Here is a 23,233-nt window from a genome sequence, read left to right as displayed (position 1 = left end):
ATGTGCAATTGCAGCAAATTCTTTCCACAGATGGAGCATTTCACTGTACATTTTTACCATGATTTGCATGCAATTACACAAAGTGTCATAATTTGGGGAATTGATTGTAACAAACGTAATGCAAAATTCCAGAAATTATGTGAATTACGCCAGCATGATTTAAATTTCACTGAAGCCTAGAGAAGAGCTCCATCCTGCAAAGAAGAACCAAATGGATAGGTGGGAGTAAACCACACTGGAGCCAGTGCTTAATTTGAGCTGGTGGTTACCATTGGGGCCACCAGCACTCAGTTTTGAGGGTGGGCACTTATTTTTCCCGGACTTTTCTCAAGAGAAGAGAGGGAAAATAAACAAACTGGAAAGGAGGAGGAAGAGAAAGATGGGAAAAGAATTCTCTAAAGGAGATAGCAGAAACCTGTGCAAGTAAGATAAAGGGGTAAGAGGTCTAAGGTAGTGGATGAAAGAGGCCTGAGGTGGATTAAAGGCTGAGCAGCCTTTGTAATCTGTATGCTGACATTTAATAGCGCCACACATGGGCTTCTGAGTGCAGCTTTGAGAACTGGCACTCACTGTTTTATAAATAAACAATGACTGGACTACATGGGAACTTGCGTTGAAAAAACACCATGTGTGTGGAAGCTTTTATTGACATCCTAGAGGCTCTAGGAGAGACCAGGCATAACTTCACAAAATCAAGTAGCATTGAGATGAAGCCATTTTTCTCACTTCTGGAGGACCAGGACAAATGACCAAAGTTTTAAGAAAAGGACAGCAAGTTATTGATTGCCAAATTGTTTGGGTCAAACATTTTTCACCCAGAGTTCAAGGCTGATATGGGTCAACTAACAAGATGTATTTAACCCTGCGATGCCCTTATTGGCTACAGGATCCTGCCCTAGTGGGTAAAAATGAGAACCAATAAACTATGTCCGAATGTAGGACCAGGGTGATGTGAAGAATCCATCCACATTTGGTGGCTAGGAAATCTGACTTTGTGCCACTATGAGCTTTTGGCAACAAAAAGGAAGGTTGAAGTGGGAGCTCAGCAAAGAGGTATCTGATTTCAAGTGACCATCACTGGCTTCAGCATCCATCCAGTCATTCCCCATTGATAGATTTTATGAACCAAAAAGGTAATGTTGAAATAATAACATTGCACTTAAAACAATTTACATATGATATTTTTAAATCATCATATTTGTATACATGGATGCTGCTCTGTTCATCTTGCTCCTGCTTGTTTCCCTCCCATCAAGACCCCTGTGCGTCTTCTCTACCCACAGTCTCCACAGAGCACAGAACACTGTTACATAACTGGTTGTCTTCCTTAGAGTAGATGTATCGTGAATACAACCTCCTCATGTTCCCAAAGTAAAGAATGCCCAAGGACATTTCCACTGTAGTTCCGATGAGGGCCTGGAAGAATACACTGGTGTATGTGCAGGAAGTGGCCCTTAGGGGCCACCCGGGTTACTTACAACCACCTGCTATGCCTTCCCAAGAATGAAGAGTTGGTCAGGCAGTAGAGAATACAGGCAAAACTTTTTTATTAGCAATACTCTGCAGAGGATTCCAATCTGACCTGCACCCTACGATGTCTGCCGAGGGACTGACCCCCCCCCAACAGTCTACAGTGAGTAATCATTCCTCCCAAGAAGCCTCCAAACACGCCCACAATGGAAAACTACCGGCCTGAGCCGAACATGAACAAAGATGCACAGTAGGATGAGCTACCTCCTGCCAGATGGGTACACGTTATCTGCGATTCAAGGCTACGGCGCTGGGTCTCAGCGTCTCCTAACATGGGAGCAGAAACAACACACTCAGACAGCTATGGAGGGCAAAATGGCCTATTCATTAGTGAGTCAGGAAGCAGCCTTGAACAAGAGAGAACATAATAACGAAGTACAGTGTTCTGCTGAGGCAAGCAATACTGAATAATGAGGCCTAGTTCGGGTACAGCCTAAGCAGCCTAGTAGGGATTACAGAATACAAAAATGGAGTCACATTCGCTAACTGAAGTTTTGCACTTTGCAAGGATAGCTCAGTGGGTTGCATTACGTGAATACAAATGGCGTACATTTAGCCACACACTGTTAACCTAATATAGCATGAAATGAGTGCATTGCGGGAATGGGATTTTCAAACCTAACATACGGAGTATTGTTTAAATAATGTTTTATATTCTGCGATGCATCCCCTGACAGCAACAGCACAGAAGTTGCTCAACACTTTCTTAAAAGAGGCTTATTGTTGTGTTATGTTCTGATTTGCCTAAAATGTAGTATCTCCAGTCATGCCCCTGTGAAATCGCAGCTGCAGGCGAGGGCCTATAGGAAGGGACAGGGCCTTTAACAACCAATATAGCATGAGACAGAAGGGTTATAAGGCTATTAGAACATTCCGCACACTGGGGGCAGAATGTTCTAAATTAAAAAGGGAGAAACAGAAAGACAAACATTAGAATGTCAAAGCAGAAGAATTATACCAATCATCATCAGCCCTGAGCTACTTCATTGTCTTCAATGGATCTCTCAACATTCAAAGGCTCTAATATAGCCTTATAGTCTGCTGCTTAGAGCGATACTGGTTGTTAAAGGCCCTGAACCCAGGTCAAAACCCAAGCTGGAGGCAAGGGCATATGACAAGGGAGAGGGCCTTTAACAACCAGTATTGCCAACTGCAGAAGGGCTATAAGGCTATTAGAACATTCCAACCACTGAGGGTAGAATGCTATAAATGAAAAAGGGAAAAGCATGAAGACAAACATTGGAATGATATTATGGAGCTGCAGGCTTATACCAGCCATTATGAGCCCTGAGCTACTTCAATGAATCTCCCAGCATTCCAATATTCTAATATAGCAGCCATTAGAAGCCCAGAGCACTCCAATGTCTTCAATGGAGCTCCCAACATTCCAATGTTCTAGTTATGCTGAAGATGTGCCTAAGACTTTTGGGAGTGAGCCAGAGACTTTTCCTTTTCCACTAGAGATGCTGATGGGTTCCCATGTGATTCTGTCAGTTAAGTTTAATAAGACTTTTCTGTTCTACTAGGGACTATGGGCCACATGTATCAAAAATCAATTTAGCATTCCCTAAAAAGCAAATTTTAGGTAATCGCTATTTAAGGAATGCAAAATGGTATGTAAGAAAATAGCAATTCCTAAAGATTCGTAATCACGATTAGGTAATCGCTATATGGTAATAGAACTCCATTTCTTCCTATGGGCCTAAAGTCCCATAGGTGCGAATGGTTTTGCATTACCAAATTTGAGTTTACCTAATTGGTAATCAAAATTAAGTAATGAAATACCAAGGGTGCCCGGGGTCCTAAGGCCCCTGCACCCCCGAACCACCCCCAAAAAACAATGTGCACAAGTAAAGCGCACACATGTCCTAGGGTCATGTGTTCGCTACATGGCATATTGAAAGATGCATTCTTGTGCATTTTTCAAAATTTGCCCATTTTTACCATCGATTTGAAGTTGATGGTAATAGCATTTCCTAAATGCCCAGTTTGCTTTCAGAAAATGCTAGGTACATGTGCTTAGGGAATCGCAACTTTCGCAGATGTGCAAAATTACCAATTCGTACCATTTGCAAATGCAAAATTGTTTAATACATGTGGCCCTAACTCCATTTATTGAAAGACTTTCCTGATATGTCAGAGACTCTGACCAATTTATTACAGAGATTTATTAGACTTTGCTTTAGGGATGCTGTCTGCTTTTTTCATAATTTTGATGTTCATTTGGGAATAATTTCGATTTCTGATTATACTGTAACAATTATTCTGTACAACTTGATTTTTAATATTTTGTAAATAAAACACTTTAACTTCTCTCTGATCTAGAGCTCAGCTGTTGAGTGGTCCAGGATACTTAATTCTGTTACTTTGTTAATTAATGTTGGGCCTAATTTTTAGAACGGTGTTCTTTATCTCAAGATCAAGGGTGAGAGAGGACCTTCCAGAGGTAAGTGTGAGGTGATCAAAAAGTTTGGCTTTCTAAATTATGGAGTTCAAGTTTCTACTCTCACAGTAATAAAATCCTAAATTAAAAACATTGACGAGTGTGACCCACACGGCTCACTCAAACCTCACTATCACAGTTGACCTGAAATTGTGTCTCTGTTCTGATCCATTGTGAACAATGAGTTAGTGCTATTCTGTTTCTTGGTTCCTTTTGCTTTAAAAAGTTTAAAAAACATATCACAAGTTCCCCTGAACTGGTTTTTCACCATCTTGTATCATTTTGTCCATTTACATTTGCATTGATTTTCCTAAATTGGTTTGGGAATATTATTGTGCTGTATTCTTAACTTTAAGTTAGACTGGTCTGGTACTGCTTGAACTTGACACACCATTCTCTATGGATTTGTGTGCCGCTTCTCCCACAGCCACCAAAGGGTTTTCACAGGTAAATGTGCTGTGCCCTAAGCAGTTGTGTGTTTTTAAGTTGGTTGGGTCACTCCCATCCAAAATGAGTAACCCACTTTGAGAGTTTCCTTTACTCCATTTCAGTACTGCCCGAAGCAGGTTATGGAGGGTTTGGCTGCTGCTGGGCAGGACATAGGGTTGGGTCTGTTGGATGATTAGCGGGCCACTTGCATACATAAAATGGAAGTGGTTGTACACAGACATACATTGCATTAGTTAGTTTGAAACAAGCAAATATACAAGGCTGGACTGGCTGTAGCGGGCATCGGGCGTTTCCCCAGTTTTGGAGCGGGCCAGTTTCGGAGCGGTGGGAGGGGGGGTGTTTAGTTACTGGGGGGTGGTTTTGCAGCATTGCTGCAATATCAGCCCCCAGTAACACAATCAGCAGTGCTGGGGGATGGTTTAGTTAAGCATCAGTGCTTCACACTAGCACCCTCATCATTCCGCCCCCCCCCCCTTCCGCCAGGCCGGACCGATGGAATTTCCAGGGCTGCTTTGTGTTCTCAGTCCGGTAGCCGCGGCCCGTGCAGGTAAGAGTGGTGGGGTCGTGTGGGGGTGGGGGGATTATGAAAGACGACAACGAGGGAAAATGTATTATTTATTTCATTTTCCCTCGTGGTTGTCTGTCGAATCCACCCCAACCCAGCCGCACCGCTCTTACCTGCACGGGGCGCGGCTGCAGTCCGGCCCTGTATATACATCTTGTAAACAAAGGAAGAGGAAGCACAAGGGGTCCCCTAGAGAAGGGCCCCTACACTCGCATTTACAGAACCAGAGGATAAGGGGTGTCTGAAAAAGATACAACGTTGTGAAAATGGGCAGAAACCGCAGTCAAACCTTAGATTGTTCAAACGAAATTGGCAAAGGAAGTAGAACAAGTGAATCGAAGAAACACTTCCAGGCTTTTGCATAAATTAAATGAATAATTGACCAGCAGAAATTGTACCCCTTGTTCATGGCACAGCTTGCACGCTATTTGTAATTGGTTCTGGTTCTTAAATGGGTATGAATTGAAATGAATTGAATGAATTCAATTCAATTCATACCCATTTTAGAACCAGTACCAATTACAAATAGCGTGCAAGCTGTGCCATGAACAAGGGCTAAATCAGTTTGTGCCACTTTCAGCACCAGTGAGCACCTCTAAACGAATCATACTTATGTTTCCACCTTAGTTTCATAAGAAAAACTTTATGAATGTATTGTTTAATACTTTGTGTAGGATGTGAAGACAGGTTGAGGCTTACCTGATTGGATTTTAACAGCACTTTCTTCCCTTTTCTCCTGCAGTTTCCTGTACCTTCTTGCACCCAGCCAGCCCCGGACACAGGCCTGGATCAGTGCAATGCGGCCCACCGCCTCCCTGATCATCAGGTCCAGCTGCTCGACGTGATAGTACTTCAGGAATACCTACATGGAAAAAAAGGCATACATTTGAGAGAAAATTCGGTGCTCTAAATGTTTGCTGTTTGAAATGTGTTCACAGTTTAGACCATTAAAATGCCCGTCCGTAACACTAAGCTAAACTATGAAAAAACCGAAAGCTGCACAGCCCAAGACTCACGTGAAAGAAGACAAACGCCCTCCAATGATTATCAACACCGCACAGTATTTTTTCATATTTTATAGGAGAATAATGAGTACTTGTTGCAAAAGATGCCCTTCAAGAGAATTTGCACCACCGTGAGTCACAAGATCATTTGCTGAGCTACATATTAACTTAGGCGCGCAAAATGTATTTTACTTCGCTATCACATTCTCTGTTAGAAACAACTTAATAAAAACACTTTAACTGATGAAGCATATAGTCTGTGTATGTAGATTAGTCACGAAAGAGTGATTAGATGCATTCATCAAAGAAACGCTGCTGCATCTGTGCATACAGAGGTGTACAAACCTAGTGCCATCTTAAAGATTTCCGATGCCCCGGGCAATACATCTTCTGGGGGGCCCTGTATGGAGCAAAATTGAACTTTATTGTCTATTTCCCGCTAAATGAAGCCTTATGCATCTGTTTGCCTTACCTGCTGTGGCCCAGGACATATCATTAACTCGTACCCAGATGCAGCTGCATGCCCGGCCCCAGTCCTGCCCTACTGTGCCTCCCACGCCGTCCTCTCGCTGCTTTTGCCCCTGATGCTATGTTTTACTTTCAGTGCCATGAATGCTGCCACCCACCCTGGAAATACGCGATTTATGCATTTCTTCATCTCTCCCCAGAGCGCCCTTCTCCAGCTAAACCATTCAATCATCAACTCTCTGAGTGCACAAAGGACTATTGGGAACATTCATCTGCCGTAGCAGACAAACAGAATGGGCATTCAGGTTCTTGTTGGCCCATGAGGAAGAGCGGACCCAAAGAAAGGGCTATACATAGAGGCAAGTGGGGGACGAGGACATGTCGGCAGACCACCGATACCTCAGAAAGTAAAGACAGGGGCAGGGAGGAGAAAACAACATGATAACGTGTGTTATGGTGTTTGAAATGCAAATGACATTTAAAAACACACTTTTTCTTTAGACTCATTGTAAATGTAAATGTATTTGTACTTATATAGCGCACTTCTACCCAGAGGTCTCGTAGCGCTGTATTCACACCGCTGTGGAACCCTTCCTGGTTTTCCTGTGAGATGTCCACTCCTGAGCACCCCCCAAGGTGAAGCCAGGCATCCTAGCGCTGTGGGGGCCGTTGTGGAGATTAAGCAAGCTATTGCCCAGAGTTGCACAGTGGGACCCATGATTAGAATAAGCACCGAGGCAAGAATTATCAGGTCCGGGGAAATTGAATCCAAGAGCCGCCGAGGTGGGAATTGAACCCTGGTCCCAGGCCAGACCTCTGCATCAGGGTCTGCCACTCTAACCATTGAGCCACACTTCTCCATTCTTACCTCCTATGATTACCTCAATGAGAGAAACAGGCTCTTGATGCAGACTTTACCTTTTGAAACCACAGATCATTCAAATGACTTACTTTGGTTTTTCCTAAAGCCCAATTATGAAAATTTGCTTTCTCCAGAATGGCAGCACAGCATTCAGCACTCACTGGGGGAAGATCATTGGATTTGTAGCAGATGATGAAATACCTAAAATAGAAATATTCAGAACGAAACATATTAAGCATATGCAGTACATTATAAATGATCAATTCAAGATCTGGTTATTAGCTGTTAGTCTGGCAGACTGGAGGCACCAAGCAGACTTTGATATATTAGAACAGTTTATGCAAAGCATTCTGTCTTATAAAGTGGCTTGTTCAGGTAGATGAATAATTTGGCATCGCTTGCTAGGCAAGCACTAACCTTTAGCTTTGTGAATATATAATTTCTGTAAGGGAATATTGCTCATTTCAGCAACAGAGCATTGTTTTACAACATTTACATATTGAATTATTTTAACTTCTTTTGTGTTTAAATTGCCACATCCAGTGTGTGTGTGATGTGTGTGTGTGTTGTGTACATGTTACCCATGATGAAATTCATTAAACGTCCACAGAAGTAGTTCAACTATGTAAAGCAAGCCCCAGACATGCAGAAAGGGAGTGTCTGCTGATTATAGTGCAACCGTTCTACTTGCAGTCCTCACAGATTATGGAGGTCATTTGTCATCAAAATAGGAACATTATGTGGGACATTATCCCTGGGTGGGATGTCTGCTGAGGTACAAGAGGCCTGGTGTTCCTGCGTCCTGATTTACCATTTGAAAGAATGTTGGGTCAAATTTTACTGGACGGAACAGCTGGTAAAATCACATGCAGACTGGGCAAGACTGCAGACAGCAGCTCAAGGCCTGCCAGATCCCCTCTAACAGCCCACGCTCCCCCATGCCAGTCCTGCAACATGCTAGCGCACTGACACCATCCCCATCCTGTCCTCCCCCTACTGGGGTCTCACAATTCCATTAACAGATTTCATGGGAATTTCAGGCATAATTTGATTCAAATTAAGTGGACTTGCACAGTTATTCCTATTCTGTGGAGAATTACCTCCCAATTAAATGGAAACTGCATCTTGTTTTCTTAAGATATTGGTGTTTGTGGGTGTGGACTCTGAACTCCGCCAGTACCACCCAATATTTAATCAGCTAGTCCTAAACCTTTAGAAGGAAGTCTCTCATTTGAGGATGGAATAATTTCTCAACTGTATTATCTACTCAAGGTTATCATGTTTCGAATGGGGGCAGAAGTTTGGCATGATTTGTCCACTGGTTGGAGAGGGATCTACATGATTACAGTCAAGTATGAGCTGAATGTAGTGACCAGTGCATCATTCTGATAACATGAACTGATGATTCATAACACTCTACCAAAGATTAGAGGCTGCACCTTTTGCAAAATTTGCAATGTATTTGTCAATTACATCGTTTTGATCATCCCAGCTGGTGCCCAGAAGCCACTTTGCATTGCTGGTCAAGACCATATATTCAATTTCCGTTTTGTTGGGTAGTTCTCTTAACTATGTTGTGTGGTCAACAACTTCACACAGCACATCACTTATATATCCACTCACCTGCAGCTTTGCAAAGGCACGTGTTTCACATGCACATTGGTGTGACCATATCCAGAACGTAAAATGAAGTCTGAAATACAAGACCCAGGGACGGATTTGGAGTTTACCAGGAAGCACTCCCATACCCCAAGGTGGTGTAACTAATTGTGTCTTTCAGACCCCGACAAATGATCGGCCGGCTTGGCAGGGTGGTGGAGGGTATGGCCTCTACCACTCTGGGGGAAGAAAACTCATTCTGTGTAGAGATTCCTGATTGGCAGGATCTCTGGTTTTCTTCACAGAATTGAAGACTTGCCTAGTAGTTGCTATATTTAAAGCGCAATGTTCTAGAAACTATTTTGTAATGAGAAAAACTTTGAAATCAAATTTGTTTTCTCAATAGAAAACAAATGGCCCTGATGCATACTGAGTTTTCAGAAACTACTGCATTTACACCTTAAATAAGCACGCAAAAGCCGATTTCGAAAAAAAGACAGACTATGAATTGGTATCTATGAAAAGGTAAATACCATTCATCCTGAAAATTTCCATTAAACAGTTTATTTGAAATGGTTTATCAGTATTGTTACACCATTCTCTAAACCAGCTTAGATGAGAACAGTAAGCCTTCTCTAGACACACAAGCTATCATGTATGTTAAAAGCTCAGAAACATATGAGCGATCAGCCATCTTCCAAATGCTGTACATGTTTCAGTGTTGTGATCAACCATCTCCCCAATGCTGTACATGGTACAGACTGGCAGACCAACGTGCATATTTACTCCTTTGACAATAACAGCTGCCCATGCAACACATGGTAAGTAGAAGACACAGGATCTACCCATACACCTCAGAAGGGCAGTGTACCTTATATACAAAGCAACAAAAGTCCATCTAGGTATCATTGAAAACAAAATAATTACTCACTTCATAGATAGAGACAATTCCTATCTAATGACAGACAATTTGTCTAGGACGTGTGTAAATATTTTTCAGAGACCCACATTGTTTTTACAATATTTATATTCAGATAGCAAGGTTACTAGACAAAATATTTACAATTACCGGATATACATGCGGTCTACAAAACAGTTTTGTGGTGCTATGTGAGGTGAGTGATCACACGGTGTAAGTGAAAGAAACAACAAAGCAAATACAGCTGGAAATCATGATCCAAAGTGAAATGGCAGTAGACATAAAAAGGCCCCAAAGAATAAATTAATTAATCACAAGGAGCATGAATAGAATAATGAATTTTGCCAAAGTGGACATGCAACAGTTTATATTCTTCTCACAATGGTCAAAGCAGGTTTGGAATGTGAAAGTGTTGAATGTTAACACAAATCTAGCAATTGACTGGTTTACACAAACTAAGGATCATTCCATTCTATAAAGTGAGCATAACATTTTCTATTTTGTAAAGAAAAATGTAAAAAATAATTCTCAAGCCGTTACCGTTTGATAAAGTTGGCAAAGAGAATCCGGTGTGAGTAGCCCTGCCTTCGGATCCTTGCAGTCTCCAGGAGGCCGGTGTACCGCAACTGGATCAGTACCTTTTCTCTGTCGTACCTGTTTGCGTGGCGGTCATTGTTTGGCTTGATACAGCGGACAAAATGTGGCTGGCCTGCCACCATTTTAGATAATAAATCCATCAAGGAATACTAAAAAAGAACAAAGGGCAATGTAGTGAAAACATACACTTTTTGTGCTTCTGCTCGTATTTGCAAATCTTTCCAATGGGATCATGTTCGGTAGAAAGTAAACATTCTCTCATCGATGGAATGAATGGCAGTCCTAAGAGTGTAGAAAGAAACCCTCAGGCAAATCTTTTTATGGTGACCAATTAGCAATTATGACACATTTCGGACTGCTATCTATCCTTAAAACAAATATACAGGGCTCAGCAAAAGGATTTTCAAGATTAAACACTAAGCACTCTGAAATGAGATAGTAAAGAGACATTGATGATAGCTTACTGAATGTCAAAGCATGCTATCACACAACAATGCATTTAGAAAATTAGCCCAGTCTGCCATTTTGAGTCCAACATGACATTCAAATTTAGGGAGGCAAATCAAAGTTTTGAAGGTGAAAGATGTCTCTTAGGGCCAGATGTATGAAGACCCCATTTTACAATTTCCGAATTGCGAAACCTTGCGATTTGCAATTAGGAAATCGTAAAACGGGATGCATGAAGTGTGTTGAACACTTTCTGCGATTCCTAGGGGATCACAAATAACCTACCTCATAAATTTTAATGAGGCAGGTCACAATTTGCGACCCCCTAGGAATCGCAAAAATCACAGGGATGGTGGCCTGCTGAGGTCAGCAGGCCACCATGTCCGTCATTGCTTTTAAATAAAGCAATTTTTTTTTTGTTAAAGCAGCCCGTTTTCCTTAAAGGAAATCGGTATGCTTTACAAAGAGAAAAATGAAAAGTTTATCTTTCTTTTTTTAAGAGAAGGCAGTGGTCCGTGGGACCACTGCCAGCTCTTAAAAAATGCTATTACAAAATTCACAAAGGGTCCCTTGGGGACACCTTCCTTTTTGCGAATCGGTTATCCCCTATTTGAAGTAGGTGGTAAAATGTGAATGTTTTGTGACTGCATTTCAGTCGCAAAACATTCATACATACTGATGCAATTCGGTATTAGGAAGGGACGCCCTAAACACGTGCCTTCCTAATACGGAATCGCAAACCCAAATTTCAATTCGGTAACATGTTACCGACTGAATGGCAATTTGGGTTTGATGCATGTGAAAACCATTGTTTGCATTCGCAAAGGGCCTACTGCGAATCGGCCCATTTGCGAACGCAAAAATTGTTGATACATATGGTCCTAAGTGCAGTGGTGTGTGTGACAGCGTAGCTTCAATAGGTGCAGCTGGTGCAGTGGCACCGGGACCCAGAGGCCCTGGGTCCTAGTGAACCTTGGTGATTATGGATGTATTTCACAGTACAAACAGCGTCCAGGGGAGCTGTTTCTTTCTTTGTAGTAGGGCCCATGACACGCTATATAAGCTACCCGTTGTGCACGGATAAAAATACTAAAAGGAACTATATTAGCAAATTTCAGACAACATGTAAGTGAAACCATTATTGTAAAGTTTTGCTTCAATTAAAACACAAGAATTCTGGGAGTGTGTAATATATTTAGACACAACGACCCTAAAATTATAAACAGCATATTATATTCACTGGTTGTTACGTAATTGGCAACAAACGCAGACAAAATGCATCATGGCAATATTGTATGGCTGCACTCAATAACATGCAAAAAGGCATCACATTCTGCTTCCCATTTCAATGACAGCCAAAATGCCTGTTGGTACCAGCAATTAGGAAGATTTGCAAAATTGCCAAGCCTTGGGCTGAAAATTGGATGTTAAATATCAACAGCGCAAAGACCACATTGGCAGTGTGGTGTGCTTCAGAAACACATTTCTTTGAAAAAAATCCAGAAACAAAGACCACAGATTTTTGTAATGAATAATTGCAGGTGCTGTTGTTCCTACGCTGCCAAATTCATTTCTCGCAAAGTACCGACCTACGGTTGAAAGAGAATCATAGTTCTGGTAACTGGCACAGGGAAACAATTACCCCTTACCTTGGTATTATCAGTCACAGATCAGACACCGGACAGTGATAGTGTATCAGAAAGAGTACCATCACTGGCGGATATATGACGGAACAACGAATGCCTTTACCACACATGCCTTAAAAAAAAGTGTCTTTACCACGCATGCCTTTACCACACAAACTCTTACAACGAATATGCCTTTACGAAAATATAAGTATTTCGCAGGTAGGTATAAAGATTTTTCATTTTTATGTATTAAGAAGGTTGTGCAGCAAACAGCTGACAGCGTGCTTTTGCAATTTGATCCAGAAGGAGAATGGTCGCTGTAGCCCTCTGTCGGAAAGGAGAGCACCTGTTGGGCTATGGTGCCGGTGACATTTCGAGAGTCGGAGAACCCATGAAACACAGCGAGGACCAACGGTAAGATGGGGCGGAGAACACACAATTTGACATGTGGGGATGTATGCGATTAGCAAGTGCTGCACATTTACAATTGAGCTAAACTCAAGATATTGTTACCCTAATATTTGCAAAGATGTCCGTAGATGACGCGCTGCGAAACAGGGAAGCCACAGCAGAAGCTTTGTTTTTGAATCTAGCGGAAGTTACTATTGATAAAGGTAATACAATACCAGGTGACACTATAGAACCAAAGGATGTGAAGACACTTTGGAAAATACTTGAAAAGAACATGAGTACTGAGCTAACTAAGTGGTGGGAGAAAAAATCCCTGGAAAAATATTGTGATACTGGGAGACTACCTAGAGGGCTACGCATCATGGTGGCGCCTAGCTTTGAAAATCCAAATCCACTTATGCTCAAGGAATGGGCTGAGAGCAATTTGGAGGCGTCAATGAGATTGGTACTCATTTTGATTAAATATGCAGATATTGATCGTACAACAACATTGAAGGAAATAGAACGTATACATGGTTTATTAAATGGATTGGATCAAAAGGATTTGATTGCAAAAAGCTGCAAGCAAATAATGGAACATTTAAGAAAACGTTTAAGAAAAAATGAGGATGATATTAAGAACGGAAAGGCCTTCAAATTTACAAGAGATAAAAATGATTATGAAACAGGGCAAATCTTTACTTTTTCTAGAAAATTTGATACTGCCAAAAGACAGCATTTAACCAGCTCCATTGCTGTGAGTCAGAGTGCAGCCATCAGTACTTATGTAACTGAAGGAACATCAGCCTCCGATTTAGGCTCCATACAGAGCGGAACTGACTCGGAAGGTGGTGGTGATTTGGCAAAATACAAGAAAAGCACAGAGAATGCCAATTTCATGCTGGCAGAGGAGCTTGATCTTTTTAAGGCAGGTTCACAGACAAACACTATGCCCATGGAACCCTTAACACAAACAAAGCTGAATCAAAGAAGACGGGAGAGGAGGAAATCCAGGAACCAACATCAACAAAAGAGTACAAGCCACAAGGTGGAGGCGAAAGTAAAAGTTAATGACAATACTCTCATGAATTTAACTGACATTCAAATAAAAGCGAAAGAACAACTATTATCCCTGGGTCTTTCCTTCTGTGTTGAAAGCAATTTTGATTACAATCAGACCAGACTTGTTTTTAAGTTCGTAAGAAAGCTGAAACTAATGAAATTCTTTAAACTCAAAGTTGCGACCGACCATCCACCTACAGTAAGCAAGGTGCGCGATACCCAACTGAACACATTATGGGCCTCGGATGTGGAAGCATTGAAGGCATTACAAGCACTTGAGGATGAGGGACACGTAATGAATAAAGCAGGTGTAAATATTTTAGAAACATTTGAAAGCCCATTTAAGCCAGTTTCAACATTTATCCCAATGATACCTATGGGCTGCAGTTGACGTTTTTAATGATCGGGTGATAGAGGAATTAAACAAGTTTAATCGAAAGAAGAACACAGACAAAATGTAAATGGAAACAACAGGATAAAACGATATTTCAACTTAACGACAAAATAAGCAACAACAATGAAATTATTGTGTATAGATCGGACAAAGGTGGCAATGTGGTAATTTGGCCTACAATGGAATATCTTAAAGAGGCCTATAGGCATTAAATGACACAGCATGTTACAAAAGATCTACACCACAAGAAGTAAGAGCAGTTAAATGTGCAGTTAACGACGATTTGGCTCAATAGAAATGATAAGGATTGATCTTGAAGGAAGAATTTTCATTTTTACATAATGATTTCCCTGTTCTACCAGTAATTTACTTCATCCCCAAAGTACATGAAAGGGACTAGACCAATACCTGGGCGACCGATTATTTCAGCTAACAGGGGTCTTTCGGAGAAAATTTACCAGTATGTAGATTACTTTTTACAGGAGTTTGTTACTAGTTTACCATCATATATAAAAGATACAGGGGATTTTCTCAAGAAACTGTATCAAATGTCTTGGAAAGATGATAATATTTTCATCACTATGGACATTTCCTCATTATATACAAGCATAAAGCATGAAGATGGTTTAAATGCAGGTAAGAAAACATTCTGTTTTTATAATCAAAATCAAATGCTGTTAAAAATGATCAATTTTGTCTTACCAACAACTATTTTTTGTTTGACAAGGAAATATTTCAAAAATTGAGGGGGTCACTATGGGAGCCTGTTTCCCTCCCATTTACGTGTGTTTACAAGTAGGCTGGTGGGAGGAGCAGTTTCTCAGGGTGAAACATAATCAAGAATGGAACAACCATGTGGTCAGCTGGTGGCGGTTTATAGATTGGGGGCCCGATTCACAAAAGTAATCTGAGACAAAATCCTAACTTTATGACTTTTGGCATTCATGAAGTGCATTTAGGAGGAGTAAAGTTAGGAATCCTAACTTTACTACTTCTAAATGCCCTTTGTGAATACCGAAAGTCGTGAAGTTAGGATTTTGTCTCAGTTAAACTTAAGTTTTGGTCTTAAGTTTACCAAAACTTAAGTTTAACTGAGACAAAATCCTAACTTTACGACTTTTGGTATTCATAAAGGGCATTTAGGAGTAGTAAAATAGGATTCCTAACTTTACTACTCCTAAATGTACTTTGTTAATACCAAAAGTCATAAAGTTAGGATTTTGTCTCAGATTACTTTTGTGAATCGAGCCCGATGTTTTTATTATCTGGAGGGGATCTGAGGAGAGGGCTGCCTTGTTTGTGGATCAGATCAATACAAATACATTGAATCTGGAATTTACAGCACAGATTATCAGCCAAGCAATAGAGTTTTTGGATGTGCAAATATATGTTAGCAATGGTCGAGTGGAATCAAAACTGCATCGAAAGGCAAAGCAGGGAATTCGATTCTCCATGCAACGAGTTCACATCCTAGACATCTCATTCGAAGTATCCCATATGGGGAATACGTCAAAATTCATAAAATTTGTAGTTCAGAGGCTGATCTGGAGATATGTCAAAAGGAGGCTACTGACAGATTCTTGGATTGAGGCTATGACTTAAACAATTTGAACCAAGAAAAGAAGAAAGCCAATGCTAAATCTAGGGAGTCTATTCTTTTTAAGGCTTTGAGTAATACCAAGCACAGTAGTGTGCGGTCTTCCATAACATCAGACAAACCTGATGGCATTAGGCTTATCACGACTTATTGCAACCAAGAGAGGCAAATAAGATCTCTCATCAATAAACAATGGCCCATTGTTTTGACAGATATCAAATTGGGCCAAGTCGTCCCAGATAAACCCACACTCACATTCAGACAAGCACCCTCCATGCACAATATTTTGGTCAGATGCAATCCTGAAGTAAGTTCCAGCCAGAACTGGTTGTCCCCCAAGAATGGATTTTACAAATGTAACTTGTGTCGAGCATGCAAATTTGGTGTTAATATGACCTGGTACAAACCAGCATTTGCTGAGAAACCAGTTAATATCAGGGGTCACTACACATGCAGAACTGATTATGCTGTTTATGTGCTTGAATGCCCGTGTGGATTAAAATACGTGGGAAGTACAAAGTTACAGGTACATAGCAGAATATTACAACACTAGTGAACTCTGACCCATCTTACCCTGTTCATTGACATTTTAAATTGGTTCATAACAACTTAACCAATTTTAGATACTATGTAATAGGGGCAGTACCTAATTTAAGAAGAGGGAGCAACAGGGAGAAATCAATGAGACAACTGGAATCCAAAATGTATCCTTGTACTGGATTCAAAAATGCCAAATGGGCTCAACACAAGTGAGGATCTTCATAATTTTTATGATCCTAAGTATAGGTGAACTACACCAATTAATGGTAGAAACTGACATAGGCTCCATTACGAAGGACTATAAAAATGGTACTGTATTCATTTATATCAAATGATGTTGGAAAGAATTTCAAAGCTTCAGTTGCTTAATACAAAAAGGCACTAGGCACTTTATTTACCTCATCTGTATATTAGCACATTGAATCAAACTTACAGATTCGGATAGACGACATTGGTCAATCAATCAGAGGTTTGTATAGTGCTAGCTACTCACCCCGATTGGGTCTCAAGGCGCTGATGGAGAGGGGGCAAGAGGGGGGCTATCAGGGATGTTCACTGAGTTCCATCGAAGAGTTAGGTCTTGAGATCCTTTAGGAACTTGGGAAGCGATGCCGTCTGTCGGAGGTGTAGAAGGAGGGAGTTCCAAGCCTTGGCCACAAGAAGGGAGAAGGAGAGCCCTCCTGTTCTGCTTTTCTTGATCCGGGGTACTGCTGCGAGTGAGAGCTGAGCCGAGCGGAGAGGTCGCCGGGGAGTGTGGAACACGAGGCAGTGGTTCAAGTTGGCGGTTCCGGTGTTGTGTAGGGCCTTGTGTGTGTGGGTGAGAAGCTTGAAGGTGATTCTCTTCTCAACGGTGAGCCAGTGTAGGGTCTGTAGGTGCTGGCTGGTGTGGCAGTGGCGCGGTAGGTTGAGGACTAGTCTTGCGGCGGCGTTCTGGAGTTTGCGGGTGAGGTTCTTGCTGATTCCTGCGTAGAGTGCATTGCCGTAGTCAAGTCTGCTACTGATAAGGGCTTGTGTGACAGTTTTCCTGTGTTTGGGAGGGATTCACTTGAATGTCTTGCAGAGAAGGCGTAGGGTATGGTAGCAGGAGGAGGTCATGGGGTTGACCTAGTGGTCCATTTTGAGTTTGGCGTCCAGAATGATTCCGAGGTTGCGTGCATGGTCCGTGGGGGCAGGGGGGGTCCCTGAGGTAGGGGGGCCACCAGGCATCATTCCAGGCATCTGGGCCCATGATGAGTATCTCTGTTTTGCCCGTACTGAGTTGGAGGCAGCTGTTCTTCATCCATCTGGCGACGGCTCCCATTCCCTCTTGAAAATTGCATTTGGTGGTGTTGGGTCACGTTAGATAGAGAGAGGATGAGCTGGGTGTCGTCTGTGTATGATGTGATGTTGAGTCCGTGTGCTCCGACGATGGATGCGAGCAGGGCCATGTAAATGTTGAATAGTGTCAGGCTGATAGAGGATCCTTGTGGGACTTCATAGGTGTTCTGGGTCAGTTCTGAGAGGAATGGAGGGAGTCTGACTTGTTGCGTTCTGCCGGAGAAGAAAGAGAGGATCCAGTCGAGGGCCTTGTTCCGGATTCCCACTTTGTGGAGTCTGTGGGCTAGGGTGCGGTGGGAGACCGAGTCGACATTGCTGGTGTCTGATTTGATCAAAAATGATCATTAAGGATTATCAATAGTGTCCTAACGGATATATCTCGTTACGTAAGTAAATCTGCACTTTATCAAATTAAAGTAAAGGGATAATGTATTTGTACTATAATATGAATTAGTATTGATTTCTGCTGTCATTAGGCTCCTCTATTTGAGCACTTCATACAATGTTTGCACTTTTGTTAGCACATTGCACTTTATTAGTTTTAATGTTGGTCATTAGGCTTCGGGACATAATATGTACATAAATGGTTAACATACACTAAATTTTAATGCAAATATTTTTTATACATATTTTTTGTCATGAACATGGTTGCAACAGTATAAATTATGTATATTGGTACAGATTTTATGGATATTACATATATCAGGTATGGAAACTGTAATAGAGGTATTCTGCTACAATAGATGGCCATAGGCTACACCATTTTATGCCTGTAATAATGATGAGAAATATAAATGGTTGTGGTCATAGATCTAGAAATTGAAGGCTAAAATATATTATATGACCAGCATGAGATGACAGTGTGGCAACACAATGTGAGAGGTATTGTTTAAATTTGTAATGGTAGAATACTCAACAAAAAGGCTCAACAAATAATGTTTTCTTGAATATCATAACGTATACATTTAGCAATATATTAATGAATAAAAAATGATTTGAATCAGCAATATGAACATGTTCTAGTTCTCAAACATAACTTAAAAAAACAAGTTTGTGTATGGTAATCACAATGAATTCATAATTTAGTAAAGCCTGCTGCCTATGGTTATCATAAGGGGGCACATGTGGTGTAAAATGCTTTAAAAGGATAAGGTTCATCGCAGCACTTTTATGAGATCAAAACCTTGTTTTGGCCGTCAAAACGCTTCATGGACGAGGCACTGGCCTCTATATGTTGAAGCGAACAATATAATAAAATAAAATTTCTCACCTTGAAGGAGTCCGTGCCTGCTTCGGTCTGGAAGTGCATTGTATGAAAGGATTGGAGATATATGTATATAACCTCTCACATAATGGGGAATATATATGTTTAGATTTTTTATACACAAGCATACATATATGTGTATATATTTACATATACATATATATATATATATTTGTAAAAATACATATGTACATACAGTTTCATACTATATCAAACCCAAACCCTACACTCCACCCACCCTAAACTCTAAAAAAACCCTTGCCACCCAAATACCCTTAACCACTCTAAATCCTAAAAATCCCCTTGCCACCTAAATCCTTTTACCCACCAGAAACCCTAAAAGTACCCTTGCCACTCAAATACCCTTACCCACCCTAAACCCTAAAAATGCTCTGCTACCCAAATACCCTCAACCACCCTAAACCCCAAAAATACCCTTGCCACCCAAATACTCTTACACACCTTAAACCCTAAATATCCCCTTGCCAGCCAAGTACCCCTACCCACCCTCAATCCTAAAAATATCCTTGCCTCCAAATACCCATACTGACCCTAAACCCTAAAAACATCCTTGCCACCCAAATACTCTTACTAACCCTAAAAATCCCCTTACCCACCCTGATACCTTTACCCACCCTAAAAATACCCTACATCCCAAATTTGCTTACCCTTCCTAAACCCTAAAAATACCCTTACCCACACTAATACTGTTACCTACTCTAAAAATACCCCTTTCACCCAAACTCCCTTATCCTCCCTAAACCCTAAAAATACACTAGCCACCCAACTATCTCCCCAAGCCCTAAAAATGCCTCTATCTATATATATTTTCCCAAGAACTTTGGCTCCGGTTGACAAATCTTCGCGAAATTTTAAAAAAACTTATGGCGCGTTACGGTCAGCTCCTATCTTGAAAGTTTCGGGGGGGGTTTGGCAAGCGGGGGCAGAGAAGAAAGTGGGGTCCCAAAACATGTTTTCTCCATGTTAACTTTAGACACGGCTACAGCCCGAACCTCAAAAATCAATTTCCCATAGGAAACTTTAGACAAGGTTACAGCCAAAACTGCTGAATGGAATTACACCAAATTTGGCAAAAAGGTAGCGCTTGGTTCCGAAAGAGACCTTTTTTTTTTAATGGTGTAAATCCATTCAGTAGTTGCTGAGAAAATAAAAAAAGAAAAGTTTTGATATATAGAGGCGCGGTGGATCCGCGTACCCACCTGATCGCGAGCTACATTCTAATTGGCTGTCAACACTCCAAACCAGGAAGTGTTGGCAGCCATCTTGTGCCTCCGTAGAACTGAGGCACAAGAAACCAGGGAAACAAATGCGTAAAACAAGAAAAGGGGGCAGGGTAAAACACCCTGACCCCCTAGGCCTGCTTAGGGGGTTCCACAAGGAACCCCAGGGCCAAAAAAAGCATTTTTTTTAAATAAAAAAATCGGCAAAATGCACGGAAGATCCGCGGATCCGGTCGCGAAAATAAAAAATAAATGAAGTGTAGGCTCCCACGCTTCGGTATTAATTAGCCCCCATGTGGGCCAAGTCCTGGGGGCATGCCAAAAAATAATTGCGGGGGCCCAGGGGGAACCCCGCAGCCCCGTGGACCACCACCCCCTGGGGCTTTCTATAAATATTTGCATGGGGGCACACAGCCCCCTCCGGGGCTTCTTTTTTAATGTATGGGGGCCTCAAATGCCCCCCCAAGCCCCGGGGACCACCACCCCCCAAGGCTTTCATTCATTATTTGCGGGGGGTACACTGCCCCCCCAGCCCCGGGGACCGCCAACCCCCGGGGCTTCTTTAAAAAAAAATACCTGTGTGGGGGGGCTAGAGCCCCCCCACATGCCCCCAGGGACCACCCCCTCCCCAGGGCACTAATATGTAAATTTGGGGGTCCGTTAAGGACCCCGAGCCTCGGGGACCACCACCTCCCCAGGGCTGTGCATTGGTTGGGAGGGGGGCAGCGCGGCCCCCTCCTGGAGCCTGTGATGGCCCTGGGGACCGCCACCCCCCAGGGTCGGCAGTGTCCCGGGGTGCCCACCCCCGGGACACTGCTCTTTGCTATGGCAGGGCAGGAGCTGTGCGGCTCCCGCCCTGTCATAGCAAACACTGCTTTGGATACTGGAAGAGAGAGCAGGAGACCTGCTCTCTCTTTCAAAATCCAAACCAGATTGCTTTTCCACACGGGGAGCTGCATGTCAGCAGTTCCCCGTGTGGAAAAGCAATGCTGGCTCCCGCAGGAGGCGTGGAGCTGGCAGGGACCATGGGGGCATTGGGGCTCCCCCGACGGTCCCCAACGAGGTTGCCAGGCCCGGTGGGTGGGGTCCCTGGGGCCAGAAGTGGCCCAGGAGGGGGGCCATGCAGCCCCCGTCCCCGATAGTAATTATTATTATTTTTTTTTAAAATCGTGCAAAGGCCGGTCCCGGGGGATGGGGTCCCCAGGGCCATAAATGGCCTGAGGAGGGGGGCCACGCAGCCCCTCTCCAAATAAATTTAAAAAAAATAAACACTGGCCATCTGAACTAACTATAACGGGGGAATTTCTATGGTTTTGTACGGTGAAATGTCCAACTAACTATAACTTTCCCTAAAACCTATGTTTTTTTCATTGAATATATATATATTCACTGAAAAAACCAAAGGTTTCAGGGGCGTTATAGTTAGGAATTGGAATTTAAAAAACCTTAGAAATTCACTGAAAAAACCATAGGTTTCAGGGGCGTTATAGTTAGCTGGACATTTCCCTCGTACAAAACCCTAGAAATTCCCCTGTTATAGTTAGTTCAGTTAACTATAACTCGCGCCCCCGCAATGCACTGCTGATGACGTCACATATTACATCACTCATGACATGGTCAGTGACATCACTGATGACATCACTGATGACATCTCAAATGACATCACTGATGACATCATCCAGTGAGTCTGTGTTTCTGTACAGTTTTAATATGTTTAATATATATAGGGAAAGGCCTGTTGAAGAATAGGTGGGTGTACAAGTATGTGAATGGATGATTTTCTAGGTGCGTCACTGACTCTACAAGTGAGTCATTAAATGTATCTTACTGCAGACTAGTGACTAAACTGTGTGAATGTCTGTATGTGTCTGTGTGCTGGTGTATAAGTGGCTGCATGGTTTTGTGAATAGCTATATGAGTGTCTATATGGGTTATTGATTGGTTGTCTGAGTATCTGTATGGGTACCTGAGTGTTTGTGTGGGTAGGGTGTGTGTGACTCTGTGCATAGATGTGTGAGTGGGTGATTCTATGGGTGCATGGTTTTAAGAGAGCAACTGTGATGGACTGTATGGTTGGGTGTGTTAGTGATTGAATGTATATCTCAGTTGTACATGTGTCAGTAACTACATATGTGAAACGCAGTGTACATGTGTGTAAGAGTATTTAACTATCTATATGTGAGTGTGTGATTGCGGGAGTGGCTGTATGGATGAGTGTGTGCTTGTATTAGTAATTGTATAAGAGCGTCAGAATTTGTTAGTATTTTTATGAGTATGTGAACTTGAGTGTGTTTAACTGTATAGGTGAGTAAATTGGACTGTGTTTAATTATTTGCATGACTGACTAGGTGAGTCAGTACCTCAATGGATGATTGGCAGTGTGTGAGTGTCTATCTAGGTGTATAAATGCATATGATAGTCTTGTACGGAGTGACTGTAAGTATGAGTGACTGTACAGGTGAGTGAGTGGAGATGTATGTAGACCTAAGAGTCAATGAGTGGGTATGTAGTTATTGGTATTGGAGTATCTATGGTTTTCAAAATGGCCATCTGAAATTTTGAGTCGGTGAATCAAAGGTTATTTTAGGGTGTGAGAAGATGCACTAATTTATCACATGGATGACGTCATCAGTGATGTCATTTGAGATGTCATCAGTGATGTCATCAGTGATGTCACTGACCATGTCATGAGTGATGTAATATGTGACGTCATCAGAAGTGCATTGTGGGGGCGTGAGTTATCGTTAGCTGAACTAACTATAACAGGGGAATTTCTAGGGTTTGTACGAGGGAAAGGTCCAGCTAACTATAACGCCCCTGAAACCTATAGTTTTTTCAGTGAATTTCAAAGGTTTTTTAAATGCCAATTCCTAACTATAGCGTGCATGAAACCTATGGTTTTTTCAGTGAATTTCA

At 42.0% G+C, this 23,233-nt stretch overlaps 1 protein-coding gene across 1 annotated transcript in view; it reads right to left on the bottom strand.

Moving 5' to 3' along the window:
- Positions 1 to 23,233, bottom strand: part of MYO3A (myosin IIIA) — a 1,336,625-nt gene that overhangs the window by 488,457 nt on the left and 824,935 nt on the right. The window contains exons 25-27 of the mRNA XM_085630108.1: positions 10,381 to 10,586; positions 7,412 to 7,523; positions 5,688 to 5,850 (exon numbers count right to left, since the gene is read on the bottom strand). Of these exons, the coding sequence (XP_085486234.1) occupies positions 5,688 to 5,850; positions 7,412 to 7,523; positions 10,381 to 10,586 (481 nt within the window). The remainder of the gene's footprint in view (positions 1 to 5,687; positions 5,851 to 7,411; positions 7,524 to 10,380; positions 10,587 to 23,233) is intronic.

Source organism: Triturus cristatus, chromosome 10, assembly GCF_964204655.1.
Source record: "Triturus cristatus chromosome 10, aTriCri1.1, whole genome shotgun sequence".
NCBI lineage: Eukaryota > Metazoa > Chordata > Amphibia > Caudata > Salamandridae > Triturus > Triturus cristatus.
Note: the sequence above shows the minus strand (reverse complement) of the source record. Positions and strands in the feature narration are given on the sequence as shown.